This window comes from Physeter macrocephalus, chromosome 9 (genome assembly GCF_002837175.3).
Source record: "Physeter macrocephalus isolate SW-GA chromosome 9, ASM283717v5, whole genome shotgun sequence".
Classification (NCBI taxonomy): domain Eukaryota; kingdom Metazoa; phylum Chordata; class Mammalia; order Artiodactyla; family Physeteridae; genus Physeter; species Physeter macrocephalus.
In genome coordinates, this window is record NC_041222.1 from 5,566,938 (window position 1) to 5,584,215 (window position 17,278).

The 17,278-nt window shown below is 52.2% G+C and overlaps 1 protein-coding gene across 1 annotated transcript in view; it reads left to right on the forward strand.

Moving 5' to 3' along the window:
* Positions 1 to 17,278, forward strand: part of CDK5RAP2 (CDK5 regulatory subunit associated protein 2) — a 197,073-nt gene that overhangs the window by 169,712 nt on the left and 10,083 nt on the right. The window contains exons 28-35 of the mRNA XM_028493591.2: positions 1,309 to 1,428; positions 5,551 to 5,667; positions 7,739 to 7,928; positions 8,889 to 9,010; positions 10,087 to 10,335; positions 13,026 to 13,103; positions 14,466 to 14,731; positions 15,839 to 15,982. Coding sequence (XP_028349392.1) covers positions 1,309 to 1,428; positions 5,551 to 5,667; positions 7,739 to 7,928; positions 8,889 to 9,010; positions 10,087 to 10,335; positions 13,026 to 13,103; positions 14,466 to 14,731; positions 15,839 to 15,982 — 1,286 coding nt within the window. The remainder of the gene's footprint in view (positions 1 to 1,308; positions 1,429 to 5,550; positions 5,668 to 7,738; positions 7,929 to 8,888; positions 9,011 to 10,086; positions 10,336 to 13,025; positions 13,104 to 14,465; positions 14,732 to 15,838; positions 15,983 to 17,278) is intronic.

The window sequence follows — 17,278 nt, forward strand, 5'->3', positions numbered from 1 at the left end:
GTGGTACGCGGGCCTCCCTCTGTTGTGGCCTCTCCCGTTGCGGAGCACAGGCTCCGGACGCGCAGGCTCAGCGGCCATGGCTCACGGGCCCAGCCGCTCTGCGGCATGTGGGATCTTCCCAGACCGGGGCGCGAACCCGGTTCCCCTGCATCCGCAGGCGGACGCGCAACCACCGCGCCACCAGGGAAGCCCCTGTCTGCAGATTTTTAAACAGAGTTGTGATTATGCCGAATAACCCATTTTGTATCTGTATTTTTTCATGATATTATATGGTCTTCATAATATAATTTTAATAGCTGTGTAACACTACATCGTAAGGGATGTAATGCAGTTAATTTAATCATTGGCGTTATTTTCAGTTCTGACTGTTATAAATAGTGCTAAGATGAACATTTCCAAACATTCTGACAAATGATTGTCAGCATCTCTGGTGATCTCTTTAAATAGATTCCTGGAAGTAGAATTATTTGGTAAAAAAACATTGGAAAGAACCTTTCTAAGGCTAATGATAAAAATAGTCCCCAGAGGGCTTCCCTGGTGGCGCAGTGGTTGAGAGTCCACCTGCCGATGCAGGGGACGCGGGTTCGTGCCCCGGTCCGGGAGGATCCCACATGCCGTGGAGCGGCTGGGCCCGTGAGCCACGGCCGCTGAGCCTGCGCGTCCGGAGCCTGTGCTCCGCAACGGGAGAGGCCGCAATAGTGAGAGGCCCGCGTACCGCAAAGCAAAAAAAAAAAAAAAAAAAAAAAAATAGTCCCCAGAATCATACACGTTTATACTCGTGCTAACAGGATGTACTCCTGGAGAGCACCCTTCTTACCATTCTCACTAGTGTTGGGATTATTGTTTTGCTTTGTTTTTAAGTCTTGAATTAGTAAGTGATAAATGGTTAACATATTCCTCTCAAAGGATTAGTCTCAAAAATATCTGAGTTCGTTATGAAGGTGGCTTAATCAACTCTTAGGCAATTCGGGCGAACTTGAAAGTGATCTTTTAGTTTCACCGAAAGGAAGATTTTAAATTAATATTTGATATTTAGAAAAATAAAAGGCTGTATTAGAGTCAGCATTAAAATTGTATGGTGTGTAATTTTTCCATGTGATATAAAGTATCTTCTTTGTAGAGGGCTGCAGAGAATCATCACAGACTGGCTGTGGGCTGTGGGCAGTAGCTCAGCCTCCCCAGGCCTAAGGAAGACTCTCTTAACATATCCAGTACTATTTAGAATTTCAGGATCACTGCGTAGTCTATAAATTATTCAGTTTGTTGGGGGCTTCAGACTTTAAATTAAAAATGTCCTCCTTCCTGTAGACTTACTAATGGAACATATACAAGAAATTCGAAGTTTGAGAAAACGTTTAGAAGAATCTATTAAAACAAATGAGAAGCTACGGAGACAGCTGGAGCGACAAGGCTCTGAAATTGACCAGGGTAAGGTGGACCTTCCCAAAGGGCGGTGAGGGCTTCCTTTGTGGCGCGTTTGCCTGGATAAGCGTGCTGTGTATTGGGAAGAGCTTTGGGCTTGTGGCCAGAGAGGTTTCAGTTCAAATCCTGACTTTGCCGTTTACTTCACCTTGCTGACTCTCAGTTACAGTAATTTATCTGTTAAATGGGGATAATAATTCCCATTTTATTCTGGTGGCGATGAGAATTAAGTGCGCTAACTTAAGCGGAGTGTCCCATAGCCCCTGACGCAGAACAGGTACTTGATAAATGTTCGTTTCCCGGTCGTTGGAGGAGTCTGCCAGCCTCTGGCTTCGTGAATTGTGGTTGCCTCCTCATTTGACTCTAGAAGCTGAAGCAAAATAGATAGGTATGTTAAAATAAAACAAAGCAGTATTTTGTCTTTTTGTTAATAATGCATTTTGGCCATCTGGTAACTCCCACGTGCCAATCACGAGGTCACCAGTGTTCTTACATAACCACAGTTAGCTCAGAATGGACTACTCTTCCGTGAGAAGCTTAAAAATACGTATTTTTTCCCATAGGCAAGACATTCATGTGGTTCAAAAATTAATATCGCCATTCTATACCCATTAGTCCTGTTCTCCCTTCTCTCCTCCCACTTTTGTTACTTTTCTTCTCTATCCTTACAGTCTTAATGCAGATACAGATGTATATTCTTATTCTCTCCTTCACCTGCCCAAAAGGTAGAATGCTTTATATCACTGCTCTGTTCCTTTTTTCATTGAATAATCTATTTTGGTCATCTTTCCTTGTTGCTCCAAAGAGAGTGTCCTCACTCTGGTCAGAATACATCCTGAGAGCAGCTTCGTGCGCCAGGAAAAGCCCGAGTTTGTCTGGGAGCTGGACTGGCCTGGGCAGGGACCCAGCTCTTCTGCTGATGAGCTTCATGACTTTGGGCAAGTCACCTCTCCCTTCCAGTCTTCGTTGTCTTATAAAACGGGGTCATTGTGAGATTAAATGAGACAGTGTTATAAATAGGGCCTTGCTCAGTGCCTCACTCGAGAGATGGGGGTTTTCTTCATCATCATCAGTTTTATTTTACTGTTTTATTTTATATAACATTATTAGTTTAACATTGCAAAGCTCTAAGCTCTGCAGCGGGTGGGGACACTGATGTCATTGCCATTTCTAAGGATGAGATAACTGAGTTCTAGAAAGATGTAGTCAGTGGCAGCACTTGCTTCTTTGGACCCCTAGTCACTGCTTTCTAGCCCATCATAGCCATCAGCTTAGAAGGACATCTTTTCAAAGTACCATATATGCTGTAGCTTGCAAGGTAAACAGAAAGGTTCCATCTCTCCCTCCCTCCCTCCCTCCCTCTCCCTCCCTCCCTCTCTTTCTCCCCCCTCCCCCCCGCAAGCGGCATCCTCCCCCTCCTCCCCCTCACACTCCCAGGGAAATTGATTAATCTGAGTTATTAGTCACATCAAACACAGGAAAGAAATACACGCCTGGGCCCATCACAGTCACTCTTGGTAATGCCTGAATTAGATTCGTTCTGTTTTACATTTTCCCTGACAAATCCAATTATAGAATTATTTGGGGGCTCAAATGGCCACCAGCTACAGTGGAGCAGGCAGTTGCTCTGGAGAGCAATTCACTCTGATGGGAAGGTTTACAAAAAGGCATTCATAAAGTATTTATGCTGGTGGGAAGACGTGCTGTTCTCACCACGTTGTCACAATCCCTGAAAAGACAAAGAAATAATAGTGGTTCTGCCTCCCTCCTGCTGTGAAATGTTCATCTTGGGAGCAGGTTTGAGAAAGGCATGGCTCCTTGTCATGTTGAGGTGGAACATTGTTAAAAACTGTCATCTTATGTGTTACATCTTCCGGCTTGTCGCCGGTTACACAAGCCTATAGTGATGATGTTCAGAGGAAAGCTGGGCCTCAAGCATCCGAAGTGGACCCTGCTAGCTCAGGCTTCGTCAGGAGCTGTTCCTTGGCCTGATTATTCCTTTGAAAAGTGACCACCTTAGCTGTGGTTGTAGGAGACTTCTTCTGTAGAATTTTTCCTGTTCATCCAGATTGCTCTTTGGTCCTCTTTTGGCTCCAGCCTATCATCAGTAGTGTATTAACAAATGGTAATAGCAGTAACAATAACATCCATCCATCATTTTTATTGAGTTAATAGAGGCTTAGGGAAGTTATGTGACTTGCCTGAGATCATGCAGCTACTAAGAAGCCGGAGCCGTGGTTCAAACCCAGGTGTCTCTGGGAAGACACCAGAGTTCATAGGGGAGAGTGGAGGAGGATAGTGGGGAGAGATATACGTGAATAAAAAAAAAACATATGACATTGTAATCAGTGAATCATTAGCATGAGAAAAAGGTAGTGCTTGTAGAGTGGAAAGAGAATGCACTCTGGCTTCCGGGAGACACAGTACCATACCTTCCTTAGAGGGGGTTTGAATATCACAGGTCATCAATTGTGTATCAGGACGTTTTCAGCTGCAGATAACAGAATATGAGTAAAAACTGGTGTAAACAATGGGGATTTATGTCTTCGTACATAACAAGAAATCCAGAGGCAGGCATTCCTAAGGCAGGTCTAAAGTCTGATGGCTTGGTAGCCGGGCATGGGGTTAGTACCTGTGATGACTGCAGCGTCCCTTCCTCTCAGGACAGAGTCCGGAGCAGGGACAGAAGAGGGTGGGACTTGCTCCTCCCCGTCCTTCTTTTTTCATCCGGGTGGAAAATCTTTCCCAGAAGCTCCCAGCAGGCTTCCTGTCAAGTTTCATCGACCGGAAGTGGCACATGACCGTTTTCTAGCCGTACGGGAAGAGCAGGTGTCTGGCATTTGGGCTCTGCGGTGTGGTAGACTCCATCAGTGAGGAAGGCCGGGAAGCATCTGCCTGCCAGGTGTAGAAAGTGCCTCGTACACAACAAGTGCTCTCCAGGGGTCGCTGTGAACATGAACGTCATATATGGTGCAGCCGCAGCAAGTTCAGAGCATGGGCCGTGCCGAGGTGGCGTGTCAAGGGAGCTGCCCGGCCGGAGGAAGGGCCAGGATTTCAGGAGATAGACAGTACCCGGGCAGCTATTCACAGATAAGGAGACCGATCAGAGTTTGTAAGTTTCCTCAGGCCCAGTCTGTCTAGCTTTAGAGCCTGGTCTTCTTAGTCTACACTTTGGGGCAGTGAGTATGAGCTAAGAGTTGAAAGGTGAGTGTGATTTTGACAGGTGAAGAAGGTCATAGGCATTCTAGGCAAAGGGATAAATACCTCATCCTGTAAAGCCGGTGAGGCGTGTGACCACGTGTGTGGTGTGTGTTTGGAGCACGCATGGCTCAGTTTGGCTGCGTTTGAGGGCACCAGGGTCTAGTGTGAGAGGGAGTGGGGTGTAGGCCTTGAGATTCGAGCTAAATAATAGAGATCTGAAGTTTGGACCTTGTGTTTGGTTGTGTGATTGTCTTTTGCCAATCACACAACCAAACACAAACACGTGATGGTGGGGCCATCACGTATCTTTGAGCAGAAAAAAACCTGAATGGACCGTGTTTAGAATGATAAGCTCATTGGCAGAGGCAACGGGGCAAGGTATAAGGCTGGACTACAGGGGCAGAAAAGAGGGGGCCAGCGTCTGAGGCATTTTGGAGGAAGAGTCAGCAGTCACGATTGCCTGACTGGGCGGTGGAAGAGAGAGGCCTTTAGTCTGGCTCCCAGGTTTCCGGCTCCGGTTAGGGATAGAGGCGAGACCGTCTACACCGGTAGGAAACAGGAGGGAGGGTGGGTTTGGAAGGGTTGGGGGGAAAGGTGAAGAGTGGACCGGAGCCTCAGTGGAGAGGTCCCTTGAGGGTTTGAACCTCAGGAGAGAAATCGTGGAGGTTAAGACTGTCACCCGCCCCGCCAGCCCGGTTCCTCCTTTGTTCACGCCGAGGACGGGTAGGATGTGGGGAGTCCCCTCCGTCTCCTCTTTCGGGCTCACTCTCATCTCCCTTTGGGCTCTGGTAGTACCTTAGATGGTTCACAGGAGTAATTTTCATTGTGTGTTGTGTTTTCTCACTATTTAAAACTGTTTTCCAAAAAGTTCCATCCATATGGGCCTGGAGACTATCTATAAATTACTATTTATGTGTGTTTTTATAGGTTCTTCAAACATTTTTGCTTATGGTTCAGAGCTACATAATTCTCTGACATCAGAAATATGTTTCCTGAGGAAGCAGAACGAGGCCCTCAATACGATGCTCACTAAAGGATCCAGAGGTAAAAACTAGAGGAGCCGTCTGCAGCCTGGAGCTCCACAGCCCTCTGTGGCATGGAAAGAATGCAGGCGCTGGAGTGAGACCAAGTCCTGTGGCTCTGTGACTTTGGGCAGGTCCCTTAACCTCCCTGAACCTCAGTATGTTTTAGCTGTAAAATAGGAATGCCTCAGAGGGCTGTTGTGACAACTACGCACTGTAAAGCCCGCAGCATGGTGCCTCGGACAGGGGCTTAGTAAATGTTACTTTCTTTACTTGTCACCCTCCCCTCTGTGCAGCCGCCTCTCAGCTTGGCTTAGTTCCCAGTGGGAGAGAAGGGCTGGAAATATATTGCTCCCCAAATTTCAGAGATTTCCTACTATCAGGAAGGTTTTTCCAGTATTTTAAAGATCGCTTCTTTTTTAATTCCTTCTGTTTGGAGCTTAACCCACAAAGAGCTTTCACTTATATTTTCTCTCAACACTTACAATGTTTCTGGAATGACGTTATTGTTAATCCTATTTTACAGGTAAGGAACTGAGGCCTGGGGAATTGACTGGCCTGCGGTCACAGAGCTAGAAGGTGGTGGAGCTGGAACTTGGGCCCGTTTATCCCACTTTCACTAGAGGATACTGATGCTGAGTCTGGCTTAAGAGATGAAACTGGAGCTTCTGCAGATCATTCATTCCTTCATTCATTCAGCAAACACTTCCTGGTTCCTCTTCTATATCATAGCCTGTGTAGATTCTGATACAGAATTGAGCGAGACCCGGTTCCTTCCCTCAGGGGTTCATGGTCTGATGGGAGAGAGAGCCAGGCAACCCATGGCAGACCAGGGTGAGGATTAGCCGTGATAAAGGCTCAGGGAGCGCAGGACCCCAGAGAAAGCATCCTGACCGTGGGGAGGCTGGTCTTTAAGAGCTGAGTCTGGAACATTGGTAGGGGTTAGCTGAGGGACCTAAGGTTTAGAAGAGCCAGGGCATTTTAAATAGAAGAGAGTGGACAGAGGCCCGAGGGTTAGAGGCCGGCGGGGGTGAGTGTGTGTGGAGTCTGGACCGGTCAGGAGTTATAGGAAGCTTAGCGTGGCTGCAGTCTGAGGGAAGAGGAGAAAGCTTGCTCAGAGATGATCATGCCGTGGTGAAGAGTAGAATCAGAAAACCTGGGTCTGAATCCTGCTTCTGCCACTTACTGGCTATGTGACTTTGGTGAAGTCTTAGGCTCTTTGATCCTTAGTTTCCTATGTGGAAAATGGGGAGTAAAAAAGTACCTACATGGAGGTGTGCTCTGAAGAGCAAGTAGGATGACACATGGGGAGGTGCTAAGGTAATGCCTGCAGTGAGCACAGCGGCGACGTCAGCTGTTACCACCACCAGCACGGCTAACAGCTGCCGGAGTGCTGGCAGCCTTCAGCGTGCTGTGAGGCCCTGTGCGAAGCCCTTACGTGTAGTGACTCAGTTACTACTCCTGGCCACACGTATGAGGAAACTGAGGCACAGAGGAGTGAAGAGCCTGGCTCAAGGTTGTGGGGGTCAGCGACCCCACAAGAGTATGGGGTGCTCTTGAGTAAACGGAAGAGCCTCACTCCATCGTGCCCCTCTGCCTCCAGGCTGTGCCCTTGACCGTTGGTCCCCGTGTCTCCGTGTTCCTCACCCCTCAGCAGGCGTGCTGGCCTCATGGCCTGAGAGTGACGGCTGGGTTGCTGTCCGCACAGCCCTGCTGGCCTCCTTGGGAGGCTTTCGGACTTACCCAACACCCGTCGCCAGAGTTCGGGACCCTGTTTCTTGCCTCTGTCTTTAATTTCTGCCCACTGTTTGCTCTGTGAAGGCAAAGTAACTAGGTTTGCACGGCCCATTATTTAATAGAAGACTAAACGGGCCCATTTCATCCCAGTGACGTTTAATGTGGACCCTAGATGTTGACAGATTTATCTGCCCAAAGTGCAGGAGGTAATTGGAATGTCACAATCATAAATGCCAGATGAAATCTCGTTCTCTTTTGTATTCTCTGAGCACTCCAGCCGAAGCGCCGTATTTGGATAATAAGGTTGGAAAAAACAAATGGTGTCTCCTCTCATTGGTGCTTTATCGTGCACGCAGATAAACAGAAGGAGAATGAGAAATTGCGCGAGTCCCTCTCCAGGAAGACCGCCGGCCTGGAGCACCTTCAGCGGGAGTTCGCCTGTGTGAGGGCGGAGAACGACAGGCTGCAGAGGGAGGTGGGCGAGAAGGAGAGTCAGAACCAGCGGCTGCTCCGGGAGGTCTGCCACGGCCGCAGCGAGCTGAGCAGGTAGGGGTCAGGGTCCCCCGGGCCTGCTGGCCCTGCCCGGCGCCCGGGGACGGACGCTAAGCACACAGCACGTGGCGCGTCAGGTGGGAATAAAATATGAGGAACGAAGTCATCTAAGGAAGGGGGACAGGGCCTGGGAGCGGATTGCTTGTTTCATCCAGGGTGGTTCAGGGCCGGCCTCTCTGAAAGGATGCCATCTGAGCGGCCACCTGGAGGCCGTGAGGGCGTGAGCTCTGCAGATCCTGGGGGAAGATCCTTTTCCTTGGAAGGGGTCAGGACCCCAAGGCGGGGTGTCCTTGGCCTGTGCAGGGCAGAGCCGGGGCCCAGTGCAGCTGGAGGAGAGGCCGAGGTAGAGGAGGGCACGGAGGTGACTGGACCCCGAGGCCTGGTGAGGACCTCGGTTTTCACGCCGAGTGCCTCAGGAAGCCAGGGGAGTTTCTGCACAGAGGAGTGCGGGAGTCTGCCTTAGGCTGTGAGCGCATCACGCTGACTGCCCTCTGCAGCCCCCGGCGACTCCCATCTCGTCCCACGTGTTTCGGTGGTTCCGTCAGCACTCCGGACGCCCCACACCTTTAGTTCCTGACCTCGCCCTCGCTTCCCAGGGTGGTGCGGTGATTTGCAAGGTCGCTGTCTTTGCCATCACACGGTGCTGGCTTGTCTCCTGGGCTGTGCACCCCTGGGTGAGACATAACCTTTTTGAGCTGCACTTCCTCATGTCCGTGAATTGGGGATTAGAGAGCACATGCCTTTTAGGGTGTCTGTGACGATGGCGTGAGATCATGTCTGTCAAGGGCCGGGCCTGGAGGAGCCCTCGGGAAGCAGTGCCGTGAGGGGTGCCCCTCCCCACGCCGTCACTCTCGTCCACACTCTCTGGCTGACGGTGGAATTGCCTGCCCTGTGGGTCAAGTAAGCCCCTGCGTGAGGATAACCTCCCCTCCCGTGGCTCCGGGGCCTTTTCAGGGTGCAGGAGGAGGTGAAGGTGATGCAGCAGCTGCTCGCGCAGAACGACAAGCTACTGCGGTCCCTCCGGGTGGAGCTGAAGGTGTACGAGAAGCTGGATGAAGAGCACAGGAGGACGCGAGGTACTGGGCGCTCTGGCCTGTGAGCTCCCCCGGACGGCGGGCTGGCCCTCTGTCCTGAAACGCTGTCCTGAAACCCCAAGCTCGCCTCCAGGGTGGAGTAGGTCGATGCTGAGGCAGGCTCTCTGGGCCACCCTTCTTCTCAAGTGGCAGCGGGAAACATGGAAGGACTTAGGCTCAGGGGTCCGGCGAGCGGCGGTCTGGGTGCTCATGGCCTCGCGTCCCAGTGTGTGCCTTCCACAGGTCACCTCATCCCTTTGGGCCTGCTCCTTCCTCTGTAAAGCATGTCTACTAATCTCTGTTGTGTACAGTTGTGAAAATTAAATGAAATCATTTATTAAGAGCGTCCTAGCACAGTACCTGGCACGTAGTAGACACTCAAGAAATCACTTTTATGATAATTTTCCTGCTAGTGTATGTTTGTTTTTGTTTCTGCCCATTCATTCAGGAGATAATTATGGAGCACCTACTACGTGCTGAACGTTGCTCTAGAGAGGGTTGCTGGCCCTGGGCCTTGCTATATCTTAGAGGCATACCAGATCAGAGCGACTTGACTGTAAACTAATGTTTTAGAATCAGTTTTGAGGTGTGGTGGGGTTTTTTTCTTTTTTTTTTCTTTTTCGCAACTAATTTTCCAGATGGTTTCTCCCTATTGAAAGTTTATCTAGGAAAGATTCACCTCTCAGCTCTCATTTTCTCCTCAGGTTGCTTTTCTTATTCTTGCTGTTGTGTCTTTTAAATATACCGTGGCACTTAAAATCAGCCCTTTCATTATATAATTCCAGCCCAAATAGATTTTATTACTACTAGACATAAGTTCAGGGTTTGGTGTGCAATTTGTTAGGCCTTTATGGCCAGAAGCAAAAATTAATTTCCAGCTCTTATTTAGCCTGTGGAATAGCAGCAATTAAGTCTGCCAGTATTTTTGTTTTTCGAGTCGAGTTGTTATGTTCCATGGTACGCAGGTCTCAGGCAGGGGAGGGTGGTGACGGCAGCGGGTGGAAAACGCCGTCACTTGTCTTCGATGGCTGACCCTCTGGGTTGACAGTGTCGAGGCTTCCCTTTGCTTGTGTTTGCAGAGACCAGGGCAGAGGCATCGGGAGAAGGCTGGAGGGGGCAGGACCCTTTCGGCCACCTGCGTGGCCTCCTGACAGAGATCCAGGCTCTGCGGGCGCAGCTGGAAAGGAGCATCGAAACCAACAGCACGCTGCAGAGCAGGCTGGAGGAGCAGCTGGCACAGGGCGGGGAGAAGGCCCAGGAGGCAGATCTCACTTTGGCTCTCCAGACCCTGTCTGTCCCCGAGCGGCCCCAGCGGCTGGACAAGCCCGGTACTGCCCTGCCTCGCCTCACTGTTTGAAATGCAGCCCTGCACGTCCGTGCGGCACGTGTGAGCTTCTGAATCCAGCCCTTGCCCCGTGGAGCTGTCTTCTCACTGACAGCAGACACGCCGTGTACCCTGGGAGCTTGGGACCTGACCGCTAATTAGCTGTCACCTTTGGCAAAACGGTGTCATCTCTGGGGCCTGCTGACTCTCAGGGCAGTGGAGTTTGGGCTGCCAGCCGCCCTATTGCCTCCAGCCCTGCTCCCTCCCATCCCCTTAGTCCTGTCCGCATCGCCTGCTGCTGAAAATCCTTTCTAGTCCCTCTTACTGCCTTTAAAAGAGAATCTTCACCTCTTCCTCCGGTTGTTAGCGTCTCAGGATCTCAAAAGCTTCCCGGCAGGTTTAGAAACTGGTTCAGTTTGGCGTTTACTTCTGGGTTCATCGTCTGGCCCTGCAGAGGCTGTGTAGGGAGCAGGAAGAGGACAGACTGGGCCTCCTCTGCGCCACTCCTGCATGGGGCCGGGCATAAACCCGCAAGTGGTCAGGCTCAAATCCGCCAGCCAGGCCACCCTCTTTGCTCTTTGGATGAAGGAACTAAAACCCAGAGAGGGTACGGGACTTGCCCACAGTGACACAGCAAGTAGGGGGCAGAGCTGGAGCTAGAAGTCATTTCCAGCTCCAAGTCCAGTGCTGTGTCTGAAGTGCCACCTGGCCTTCAGGAGCCCTGGTGTCTGGGGGTCATCATCCTAGTGCCCGGGTGGTTGGGTGTGCGCATCCAGGGGACAAAGAATGCCAACAGACTTTATAAACAAGTAGTGTAGAAAAGTTTGGACTTACCTTGGCTTAGATTGGGAATTACATCTGTCGCCTTTAATTTAAAAAATTCAAATCTCTCAAAGGGCACCTAGTCACCCAGCTTTGGAACTTAACAGTGACTGGCTCATGGGTTTCTCCTTGGTAAGGATTTTAAAATTTGAACCAAAAATATGATGTGACGATATGAAAAAAAAAAAAAATCCTTCATGGTTACAAAATAATAATTTTTTGCTTTGTATGTGTCTCTTCATTTGGTAATCAAATGGAGGCGTGAATTTATAATGTTCAAATTGGTTTTTGTGCCATTCTGTGTCCTTTCTTTGTTTTTGCCCAATATTACATCATAAATGTTTCCCCTTGTTTCACACGGGCTTCCTAATTATTGTTTTCAGATGATTGTCAGTCACCAAACCATTACCCTGATGATTATTAAAGTGGTCTCTGATTTGGAGCTTTAATAAACATCAGCGTTAACACTCTTTTTCTGTTAAACAGTGTTCTTAGGATAAAATCCTGCAAGGGGAACCTCACAGGGTTGGGAAGGGGCCCTACTGCTGCCTTCTGCACAGGGGATACATCAGCAGTGGGCCTTGCCATATTTAAATAGAGGTCTGCTCTGCTCCTGGCCCTTCTTAGGGCTTTGAGGAGATGGGACCAAGGAGGTTGTCGGTCTGAGCTAGGGAGATTGAAGCAGGGAGAACAGTTCAGTGATTGGGGTGCCCAGGAAGGAGCTTTGGGGCAGTTGAAGTGAGGCCGTTGAACAGCCTTTGCCTGTTTTTGAAATTTGTCCAGGGTCAGCCCTGGGTGGGGGGTGGTCTCCAAAGAGGCATCTAGGAGAACGTGCTCAAAATTCACAGCGCCGTGTCCGTGGAGAAGTTTTCCAGTTTCCTCAAGTGAAGATTAGAATTATACAGTAGGCAGCAGCGTTTCTTTCTTTGCAAAGGACTTTTCAGGACGATATTTAAATGGCAGCTGTCTGAAAGTTCTGGCCTAAAGACTGCTGTTTTTGCAGGAAGTGATCACTCTCGGGCCAGCTCCACAGAGCTGACCCCCGGGCTCCTTGGCCCCCAAATTGAAGTGCACTCTTTGGAGGGGCCTGGGTGGGGAACAAGCTGGGCAGGACACCTTGAGGCCTGGACACAGTCCTCTGTCTGCCACGGACACTCTGGGTGGTGCTAGGCAGATCACTTCCTGTCTCTGCCCATTGGTCTCCTTTTCCAGGAAACCTGAATTACAGTGCCATCCTGCCCCTGAGCTACTGAGAGTTCAGATGTGACAGTGCTTTCCTGAATTATAGAGTTTGGCCCATCATCTCGTCCCGCATATGATTGCTTTTGCCTCCTTACGTTGTTTCGAATGCATCACCTCCCAGTTCCTACTTCGGGTCGCTCTTCTGTCTTATGTGGGTTACCGCAGCCGCCTCCAGGCTCACTCCTCCAGCCCCAAACAGGTCTCAGCCTGACATTGTCCCGCCTGACGTCCCCCGCGTCCTGCTCCCTGGATGTGTCACGAGGGCTCCCTCCGCTGCGCCTTGGCATCGGCTCCTTCCTCTGCCTACATTTCTGCCCCTCCTCGGGTTACCCCTCACTTGGGCTCCCACAGCCCCCGGGCCTCCCTCCCTTAGCCCTGAGCCCTGCGGGGAAACGGCTTGTTTACTTGTCTGGACGACAGGGTCCTTCCGGGGAGGCGGCTGGGCCTGCTCGCTCTGTATCCCCCGTGTCCTGCGCAGGGCCTGGCGGGAGAGATGCCCAGTGAGGATCTGAATGAACGCTTGTGTGTGTCTGGTACTTCACTGCGTTTTCATTCAGTTCTCTCTCAAATGCTGATGAGAGTGAAACTAAAACGTTTGATGGTTTATTTCCCTTATTTTGCATTTTGTAGATGGTGACAGGTGTCCCGTGGCAGCTGACGACTCATATGATCTGTTTGATTCCACCCCAGCAGTGCCACCAAGATCAGGTACAAAGCTAAAGTCTGGGTAACTGTGGCACACTTGGGTTTGGCAGTGGTACTTTTTATTTTTTTATTTTATTTATTTATTTATTTTTGTGTGTGTGGTACGCGGGCCTCCCTCTGCTGCGGCCTCTCCCGTTGCGGAGCACAGGCTCCGGACGCGCAGGCCCGGCGGCCATGGCTCACGGGCCCAGCCGCTCCACGGCACGTGGGATCCTCACAGGCTCCGGACGCGCAGGCCCGGCGGCCATGGCTCACGGGCCCAGCCGCTCCACGGCACGTGGAATCCTCCCGGACCGGGGCGCGAACCCGGTTCCCCTGCATCGGCAGGCGGACGCGCAACCACTGCGCCACCAGGGAAGCCCAATGGTACTTTTTAAATTGGAGGAGAGGGGGTCCCTGGTCCCAACTCAGCAGGGTATTTGGCAGGATTGGGGGCTTTGTGTTCTCAGCATTTCTAGCCGGCAGTCTCGTTCTCCAGGGCTAGGCGTTACCAACCTTAGCCACAACCACATCGTTGGTTTCACTCCCTGTTGCCCTGGATTAAAGTGTGGCCGCCTTGTCGTGGCTTTCAAGGCCCTGCAGCCTGCAGCCCGAGCGGGCCCATCCAGCCACACCCCTCTGCCCTCCTGGTGCCACACGGATGGGTCAAACCATCCTGCCGTTGGGCCTGCGCTTCCCTCTCCCTGGGACTGTGCAGCGTGGCTCCCGCCTTTGCCAGACCGACTTTGCCCACTTCGGCGCCAGCGAAAATCCTGCTGCTTCCCGAAGACTCATCCTGCGTGCAAACTGCCCAGGGAAATGTCTTTCCTGATGGCCCCGGTCAGAAGTATCCATCCGTGCTTCTGTTGATCCAAAGGTAGAAAGCGGCAGGCTTTTACCTCTGTGTGTAGCATAATTCTTGCTACCCATTCAGCCCAGCGCGATTGTTGCTTCTTCTAGGAAGCCGTCCCTGATCTCCCTTCCCGCACAGAGGCCTGATTATTCTGTCCGCTGAGCTCCGGCTCTTTGTCGTCATGCTGTTACACCTCCCGCATGGCATCTGTGTTCCGATTAGACCACGGGCCCCTGAAGCGCAGGCCCAGGCTTGGCTCATCTGTGCGAATCAGGGCTCTTCTGCGGAGCCGGTGCCTGATGAGTGTTGGCTGGATTGAGATGAGCTTCTCCCGCAGGATGAACAAGCCTACGGCGGGTAGTACACAGACTGAGGTCCTGGCTCCAGGCCTCTTTCCCCTCGGGGCTGTGTCAGGCGGCATTTGGGCCTGAGGGCTCTTAGCCCTCCTGGCTGGCTAGACATCGTTGAACGCAGCTCATCGAATGCAGGGTGCCGCCCCAGATAGGTCTGACATCTTCCTTCTCGTTCTGTAGCTTCAGAGACTCCTCCGCTCTCTGGAAATGACACGGACACCCTCTCCTGCGACAGTGGCAGCTCCGTCACCAGCGCCTCAGACGTGTCCCGCCTGGTCCCTGGCCACCGTCTGTGGGCCAGCAAGAGTGGCTGCCATGTCCTGGGCCTGACTGAGGACTACGATGCCTTGTGCGAGCAGATTGGCCGGGGCCAGAAGCTCCTCGCCGAGATGGACGTTCAGATCCAAGAGGCTCCCAGCCCCACGAGTCAAGAGCTGGCAACAAAGGTAACCTGAGCGACAGAGCTGGAGGGAGAGGGACGCACAGGGGAGCAGGAGGTGGAAGGTGTTGGCCGAGGGCACTGGGGGGCGGGGGGCTCACGAGTCCTCAGTCAGGCCCTGGGAAGAGGGGCCAGGGAGCATGGCGCATGAAACTCGTGAGGTCAGGTCCGGGCTGGGAGGCTGTTTGTTGTTCTGTGGGAGGGACGCCTGCTGAGGCTCGTGCCTGTGTTACCGCGGTCGCTTCGCTGGGCTCCACTGCACTGCCCCTCCACGGCCTGTCCAGTCTCCCGTCCATCCGTCTGTCCTTCAGTCCCGCGGTGTGTCCATCCCTTCTCCCACCCAGTCACCCGTCCGTCACCCTCCCGGCCTCCGTGCTCAGGCTCCGGGGCTGCTGTGGTGAACAGGATGCCTGAGGTCCTGATCCTCACACAGCGTGTGGTCTGGTCCACCACGCTGCCATCTGTGATGCGCTTGCCGACGCGAGCTGTCCTGCACCCGCCTCAAGATGGTTGGCGGCCGCTGTTTCTTCTTATACAGGACCTTTTAGTATCCTGTTTTCTTTCATCCCAGAGCAGCCTTTACGGTGGGTGATGTCATTCCTGCTGTGCAGGCGCCGAGGTAAAGTAACTCAGAGCGGTCGGATTTGGACCCAGGTCTCTGTCCTCCAAGGCGCCCTCTTCCTCCGTCATCCTGCTCCCTGAGGAGCGTTGCCGGTCACCTCCCTCACCTGTGCGGGCACCTCCGCCTCCCGCCGGTGCCACGCACACTCCAGGGGAAACATTCGTGTGGTGTCGCTTGCCGTTGGCGTCGTTCACCTTCCGGAGAGGCTCCGTGGCTGCGGGGACCCTCTTCTTGGCATAGTAAATAGAGTGAACTCAGGTGGCCATTAGTCATGCTTATTGACCGGGCTAAAATCACCACCGAAGTTCTCTCCTAATCTGTAAGTCACCGTCTTTAAGCACAATGAATTGGTGTCGTCCGGCAGCAGGCTCTTGCTCAGCGTGTGGAGCACAGGCCCTGCGGTCTGGGGGTTTATGCTGCCTGTCTAAAGCCGGCTTGTCCATAATCTTTTTTCAAGACTGCACGTAACAGCCTTCTCGTCCCCCCACGCAGCGTCCACGCCCGGCGCCCCTGAGCAGCTTCGTCGCCGGTGTCGGCGCGGCCAGGCTGACCCTGGATGAGGCCTCGAGGTTACTGACGCTCCTCTGGAGGGTCTCACTGCCCACCAGTGGCCAGTGCACGCTCCACGGTGAACAGGTGGGTGGTGGCACGTGGATGCAGAGGCTCAAGGGTGCCGCTGGGGCCCGTGTCTCAGGCTCCTCCATGTCCAGCCCAGGACCTGGCCTCCAGCAGGTGTGCCCTCAGTTTGGGGAATGTGGCGGGGGGCAGGGAGGGCGCCATGTTGGTCGAGTGACATGTCTGACACCGCGCTGGCTGCTCCAGGCCGGTTCTGACCTGATCCCCTGGGGCCCTGCAAGCTTGGCCTGCCGCCTGGACCCGACCGTGTCCCCACTGCCAGCCCGTCTTTGTTGAGGGAAACCCTGTCCATGTTCTACACGTGAGGAGACTGAGGTTCGGGGAGTGAGGCACCTACTCAGGGTTACAGAGCTGATTTTGACGGCACAAGTGTTGAATCCCAAGGACAGACTTTGATTTATAGGCTTTAAGTCCCAGGTTTTCCTCAGGGACTAGGTCATTCCGTTCTGCTCAGAATGTCTTTCATTTCTGATGCCTTTCTCTGGACTCTCTGATCCCTTTTGATAGCTTTCAGCATCCTATTTTAGTGGATTTCAGTTCTTACAACATCTATATGCAGTTGCTTTTAATCCCCCCATTTTTTAACTACTTAGAAACTACCTTTTTTTTTTAACCAAACAAAATCATTTATTACAAAACCATTGAAGTTTCCCTTAAAAGCTAGACGTTGCAGTAACCTGAACATGACTGAATTAAGAACAGTCGCTCCCACCTCCATCTGCACCCCCATCTGTCATGGCACAGCTCAGGCGTCAGGCAGAGCAGAGCCTGTCCCCCAGGTCTGTGTGTGGGAAACATGTCGTATTATGACGAGGTGAGCACCTGCTCTGATAATCAGGGAAGCCTCCCTGGAAGAAGGAGCCTGCTTGTTAAGGAAGAGTTAGAGCTCTTTGCTTGGTGGCCTGATAGATATTTCCCCCTTTATCTAACCTATAAATTTTTGCCAAAGGCCAGCAGGAAGGCAGGAGGGAAATGTGCATTCCACGTCATCACTCGTCTAGTTCACCCCTCTGAAAGCTCGCAGATCTCCCAACCGTGGCAAAGAAGTAGCAGTGAAGCAGCTCTCTCAGCTCGGGAGGTTCTGCTGAGCCTGTGCTTAGGTTTCTGTCTTGGGATCCTGGGGAGGAAGTTTGGTGCCGTAAGCTCGGGGAAGTACACGAGCAGTCATCGTGCAGGGAAAGCTGTGCACGGAGTGGAAGACGGCGTGTTGGAGAGGAAGGGCGGCCCGCTGGGTTCCAGCCCCACACTGGCCTTGCCTTTCCTCCTAAGCCACCGAGCTCTCTTCCATCTTGAGCC